The sequence below is a fragment of the Panthera uncia genome, chromosome D2 (genome assembly GCF_023721935.1).
Source record: "Panthera uncia isolate 11264 chromosome D2, Puncia_PCG_1.0, whole genome shotgun sequence".
Taxonomy (NCBI): Eukaryota; Metazoa; Chordata; class Mammalia; order Carnivora; family Felidae; genus Panthera; species Panthera uncia.
This window is the reverse complement of record NC_064818.1, coordinates 22,507,870-22,514,698: the sequence shown is the minus strand read 5'-3', so window position 1 is coordinate 22,514,698 and position 6,829 is coordinate 22,507,870. Positions and strand designations below refer to the sequence as shown.

The 6,829-nt window shown below is 39.5% G+C and overlaps 1 protein-coding gene across 1 annotated transcript in view; it reads right to left on the bottom strand.

Moving 5' to 3' along the window:
* Positions 1-6,829, bottom strand: part of ARID5B (AT-rich interaction domain 5B) — a 178,930-nt gene that overhangs the window by 90,324 nt on the left and 81,777 nt on the right. Inside the window, exon 4 of the mRNA XM_049645103.1 lies at positions 7-237. Coding sequence (XP_049501060.1) covers positions 7-237 — 231 coding nt within the window. The remainder of the gene's footprint in view (positions 1-6; positions 238-6,829) is intronic.

Genomic DNA, 6,829 nt, shown 5'->3' with positions numbered 1-6,829 from the left:
ACTCACCAAACTCATCGCATATACTCTCATTTTCAATGAGAGTTGGGTGGTCAAACGTGTCTCGACAGTACAGGATCTGAGGGTTCTTGCTGACCACCGCAATGCCCCCCAGGGCTAACGCAAACTGGTCGGTTAGAATGGAAGACGGCTTATCCTGGATGCGTTTCAGCATCGATCGGTACCGGCAGTACTGAGGGTAGCTGAGAACGATCACGTTGGTTTCTTCATCGTCCTCCCCTAGACAAACGAGAAAAAGCTCCCATTACTTTCTTCCCTCCAACAAAGAATTGTCCAGGCTATGGCATGATTTCAGTGATCACTCTGGTTTTGTATTAAAATGTGTCTTCAGTGAGACTCTTCTACCAGGTCATGTTTGTCTCTGTCTGGCTGACGTGGGCATTCTCCCAGCCCCACCTCACCAACCCAATTCCACTAAAAAGCCTCGGGTTACTGACAGGGAAAAGAAAAAGTGGGGAAAAGAAAGAGATGGGGTGATCTCATAGACAGATTAAGCAATGTTTGGGTCACCAGAAAGCAGCAGAACCAAAAAACTGTTTTGAAAGAGTCTGATATATATTTTAAGCATTAAAGTCACTCATCATAGGAAAAATCAGAATTTTGTGGAGCTTCTTTATACATATTTCCAGAGTCTGGAAATTTTGGATTATATATTCTTTCAGTGCTGGAAGTCTCTGTAAAGGTCATCTGGCCCCAGAGAGATGTCCATAAGTTCAAATAGCATCATCATCAAATCTGGTGGTGGGTAGTGCCATTCAACAAATATTTCTGGTTCTCTTTATGGTAGTGTGGAAAGACCGTGCTTCCTGGCCCACTGGAGTCAAGTGACCATGTGACTTGTTTTGGCCAATAAAATGTGACAGAAGTGAGTGGCTACTTTAGGGGCCAGTGTTTGACTGACAACACTCTCTTTCCCTTTGTCCTGGGCATCTGTAATGATTCAGATAGTGGCTACTCTGCAAGTCAGGGTCTTGGAGTAAGAATCTCATGGAGCAGAGACCCCTCCTTGATCCTAAATGGACACAGAACACAAGCACAAAAGGAACCTTTGTTGTTGTAAGTGAGGCTGTGATTTGGGGGGTTATTTGTTTTTGCAGCATGATCTATCCCAACTTGATTGATACCTCCACCTTCTTTGCCCTCCCCCCTTCTCCTACCCCCTGCCTTCTAATGTTCCTCCAATCCATCTGGTAACTTGGCACATCTCAGAGAACCATGCTGAGAGGACTCCCCAAGCATCCTTGTGACAGCTCCATCAGAACCAACTTAGCTCAGAACATTTCAGCCACTTTAATGAAACTCTCTTTTACAATGATCTTAATGTTTATCTGCACCTCTCTATATTAAGTGATTATTTATAAAAACCAGATTCTGCATGGAGGAATCCTGCCTTCATCTTAAGCCTGAGAAATGGCAAAAACTCCCCTTTGGTAGCCTGCCACCTGCACAATGTCAAGCTGAATTTGGGCTCCATGACCCAGTCTGCCATCACTCTTTATAACCACTCCGTCAGGGCGTTTGTAAGCAATTCCCAGATATGTCACTGGCTTATCCAAAGGGAAAACACTCAATATTTTGAGTCCTTACCATGCTGCAGGGAATTGCACAAGACAGTTGTTAAGGATACCAACATTATCGTGGCCATCTGGTAACCAGTGGGAGACAAATGAGTCAGGACAGAACAAATGATAGAATATAACCAGTACCAGTGGAAGGTGTGCATGTGACCTTTTCAGATAGGAGGCCAATACCCAGATGTATTTCTAATTATGTTCACTTAGTTCCTCAGGCTGGAGGCTTCTTCGAGAATGGAGATGTTTAGCTGCTTTCAAGATGACATCTTTTAACAGTTTACATTTCTTAGACTCCTGCCTGGTTGTGGGTAGTCACTTTGTCAGCTGCCATACTGAATTAAAAGGAAATATGTTTACATTGAAGGCAAGTCCCCAAATGAAGTACAGTTTTTAAGATGCTGAAATATGCCCCAAGGCATTTAAATTTGAGATTTTTATGGCAGACCCAGACCCTAGTTCACACGTTGGGTTCAAATCTGTGCTTTCTATAGAGTTCAAGCACAAAGAATTTTATAGGAACTATCCACCAAACATCATCAGAACTCCAGAGCACTGAAGCGGCCCCCAACATGTCAACTGTATTATTATGCTGTATTTGTCCAAGACGTTGTGGATGAGAGAGGGTATAACCACGGACTCTGAGGACTTATTTCAGCATGCTCGTCACCTAATACCATGTCTGTAAAGAGTAAATACTGTGCAAATCTATACACAGCTTCCAAAATTCTATCTTGGTTGTGCTGTTGGCTTTCTGTACAGGGGCAATGGTTGCACTAGTTTCTCCAAGTGGTCTTGAAATGAAATGGAGGGCATCCTGCTTTTCAGGTGGAATGATGGCAGAAGAATGGATGCTTCAGGGTTAGTTTTATAGCAGAAGATGTCACCTGCGTTCTTGGGACCATTTCACTTCCTTCTTGTCCCTTCATTCTCTTTCTGTTTTTCTCTGATCATTTTTCATGATAATGCCATCTCTAACCTCTCCCTAATTCTCTGGAATCTGCTCCCTGGCTATCTTTCGTGCTTAGAAATGACCTGGTTTTTGTTGTTGTTGTTGTTTGTTTGTTTGTTTTTGTTTTTTTCTCTTCACCTCATCCTAGCTCCAAACATTTATCCCTCTTTCTTCATGCAGTTCCCAAAACACAAGCCAAGCCATGAATCCTCTTTCTGTTGGAAGAAAAGCTAGCAATTTCCCTCTGGTCCAAGTCATGGAAATATGTCCTATGATATCCATTCATTTTGGAGATATTACTTCTAAGAGTGCTCCCAGGACTGCCCTCATCAGAATCGCATAGAGTAACTGTAAAAAGGCAGGCCCTAGGGGCCTATCGAGAACCACTAACTCAGAATCTTGAAGGTTGGGGCCCAGGAATTTACATTTTTAACAAACTCCCAAGTAGTTCATGCACATTAAACTTTGAAACCACTACCTCAGAGTCTGAATTTAGCTTTTGCACAGATGTGTAATAATTTATTCAGTTTGGGTTTTGATTTCTGTTTCTGTATGTATGTGTAAACACACACACACACACACACACACACACACACACACTCCACTTTCAATGGGAATATGTCTCGACAACCCATTATAAGTTGAAAATACCCTAAATTGAAAAGACATTGAATACACCCAATCTACCAAACGCCGTAGCTTAGCCTCACCTACCTTAAATGTGCTCAGAACACTGAGATTGGGCAAAATCATCTAACACAAAGCCTATGTTATAATAAAGTATTGAATATCTCATGTTATTTATTGAGTACTTTACTGAAAGTGAGAAACAGAATAGTTGCGTGGGTACAGAATGGTACCAGTGTGTCAGTTGTTGACCCTCGTGACCGTGTGGTTGACTGGGAGTTGTGGCTGGGGGCTGATGGCAGGCACCAAACAGTATTGTGCCCATATCGCCAGCCTAGGAAAAGATTCACATTCAAACTCAAAGTACAGTTTCTATTGAATGCGTATCGCTTTTACATAATTGTAAAGTCAAAAAATTGTTAAGTTGAAACATCTTAAGTTGGGGTTCCCAAGAATATATATATTTATAACTTGTTTTTAGGTATATGCTTCTATCAAAACCCCCACTGTATCCAGAAAAGAATATAGGACCGAATTCCCTTCTTCTTGCCACTTTCCCAGGATTGTTGTAGGTGTCACAGAAGACCCCAAATGAAAACAAGCACTCTTAGCCAAAAATACAAGGGACAGAGGGACTATTTGTTTAGAAATACTATGATTTCTAGTACTGATAATAGAACACAAAAATTTACAAGGGTCTTTCACAAAACACATCTCTTCTGTTCCTCACAACCACCCTATTAGTAGGATTTACTGCTTCTGAACATCCCCCAATTCAGAGGTGGGGTAACAAGTTCAGACACCCAAGTGACTAGTTCGGGATCTCAAGGAAGCAAAGTGACAGAGGTGAGATTGCCACCTGGTCTTTTAATTCCAAGTTTGACGGGCTTTTCATTATGACAAAATGTCACAAATACTAATAATAGCAAAATTATTATCATTAAGGTAACACTTTGATTTCTTTTCCTATGTGGCTGTGGTTGAAAGAAAATCTTTGTTTATTTGACATATTATTATTAGAAATTTAAGCAACTTACAATATTAGGGAGGAGGATGATGGCTTTTGGTCATGTAAAATACAAAACCTCTGTTTCATCAAGAACTGTAGAATTCAGCCAGCTACAAGCCAGGTTCTACTCCGGTTCAGTTAGCTTGCTGTTATTTGGGAACATTGCAAGTCACATTGTAATGATCTAGAAGCACTGACACATCTTTCATGTACAGTGGTCTCGCTTTTTGCGGTTTCGCTTTCTGCGGTTTGTGGTCAACGGCGGTCTGGAAGCAGATGATCCGCCTTCTGACATATCATCAGAAGGTCTGTGGTAGCCTAACACCATGTCACAATGCCTACATCATCCACCTCACTTGTTCTCCTCACTCGGGCATCCAATCATCTCACATCATCACAGAACAAGGGTGAGTACAGTATAAGGTGTTTTGAGAGAGACTACTTTCACATAACTTTTCTTACAGTATATCGTTATTAGTGTTCAATTTTATTATTAGTTATTATTATTCATCTCTTACTGTGCCCAGCTGATAAATTCAACTTTTTCACAGGTGTGTATGAATAGGAAAAAACAGCATATATAGGGTTTGGTGCTATCTGCAGTTTCAGGCATCCACCTGGGGTCTTGGAATGTATCCTCCATGGATAAGTGGAGGATTGTGTATATCAGCTTCCTACTTTCTACCCATATAATAGGAACTAAAGCCAACTTCAGGTTGTGCAAGCCCAGAACCCCTGTGCCTCATTAACCTCTTCCATACTAAGAATCTAGAGGTCCAGCTGGGACCTGGTTTAATGTGGCAATGCTACTTACTACTACCAAACCAAAAAATTATGATACTTTTGCTCTTTATGAAAAGAATCATCCATTTGGACCAGAACTTTGGCATTGTTTGGAAAGAGGTAAATTTCCAACCTTACAATTAGACATCATGAAAGGAATTGTCCTTAATAAAAAAAAAACAAAAACAAAAACAAAAACAAAACAAAAAAACAACAGCAACAACAAAAACAGACAAAGCCATGAGACCCTCAGGACTTCCATGAAAGTTAAGAAAACATTCTAGGTGAGAGTGAAGAGAAGATCCATAGTGAAGGTGTGATCTGAAAGAACCAACCATTCATCTAGGGTAAAATTTCTCCGAGTGAAGATACCTCAGAGAAACTTTACCCTAGAAGAATTTGGTAGACATGCTTAGTCAACTGGAGAAGAATTTTATTCTCCCAAGTACAGTCACCTTCACAGGAAAGTATGTAAAGCAGAGAATAAAATTATGAGTTTGGAAGAGTTTTCCAGATCTAAACTCATGATCCTATAACTTCCCCCTAAGCCTTTGCGTTAAATTAACATCTTCCTCATACAGCTACAAAACTATTAAATTGTTCAACAGCTGTCACATTTTATTTTGCCCTAGTATACTAAGAAACAAATAAAGCCAAACAACCCCTTTCAAGAACTCTTATTTAAATTCCTCAGCTACTACTTTCCTCCTTTTGCATTTCATGTACATATAAACAAACACTCCTATGCAGTTACCCATGAAACGGAGGCTGCCAATAAATGCTGCATAGGATATTTTTCCCTTTCCAATTCATAATAGGTCTAGCAGATAAATCTAAGAATGAATAAAGAATGGATAAATTGCACATTTGTTTAGTGAAAGATAAACAGAGTGTTCCTGGAACAAAGATTTTCTTTCAACCACACCCACATAGGAAAAGAAATCAAAGTATTACCCCAAGGAATCTTATTCTAACACACTCTAGTCAGCTATAGTTGGTTGGATTATGTATGCATTACTTGATTTCTGTTAACAGAAAATGATCAGCAATAAATTGTTGGTACCAAAGACTGAAATTTTAAGCCATATTATGATATTCTATTAAAATGTCATCCCATTTCTCAATTCCCCTCCCCACCAAAAAAGAAAGTGAAATATTTTTAAATGAAATATTCAAAGGGAATAAGAGACCCAAAATTACTAAACCTCATTTCAACTTCAGTGAAAAGAATTTTGCCTATTAAAAGTTAATACCTAAAGTACACTGCTTGTAATGCTCAACCAAAATTACTCTAATCCTGTGCTTATATCATAATTACACGTTTTGTTAACCTCTCTCAATGTCAATTTTTCACTTATTTATATATTTTCAAAGTCCAAAACAGAATTCCACAGAGAAACTGTAATTATAACGTGAGACTCCACCCAAGCTTTTCAAACAGTAACTGTATACCATTGCTTTAATCCTCAGAGTTGGGCTGGGAATGGGGAAGGGGTGGGGGGGGGGGAGAGGGTAAGAGCAGGCATTCATTCTGAATAGCACGTTGCTCAAGTTGTCTTTATACAAAGAGAGATGCATGAAATAGCAAACACAATGAATTAATGGAGCATTGACTTTCAAATATCCATAATGCTATTTTTTTTTTTTTTAAACAGATAATGGTGGCCAAATGCACAGAAGGCTGAAAACATAAATTCCGGAGGAGAAATTTGCTTTTATCTGTTACACAACATTTAGAAATGTAACTTTCTTTTTCATTCTGGGGGAAGAAGGGGAAGGCTTGTTTCGGAAACATCACACTATTATGCTTACTGAAAACCACTATAATCTACTTCTAACATCAGTAAGCTTAAAAAGAAAAATCTTAAA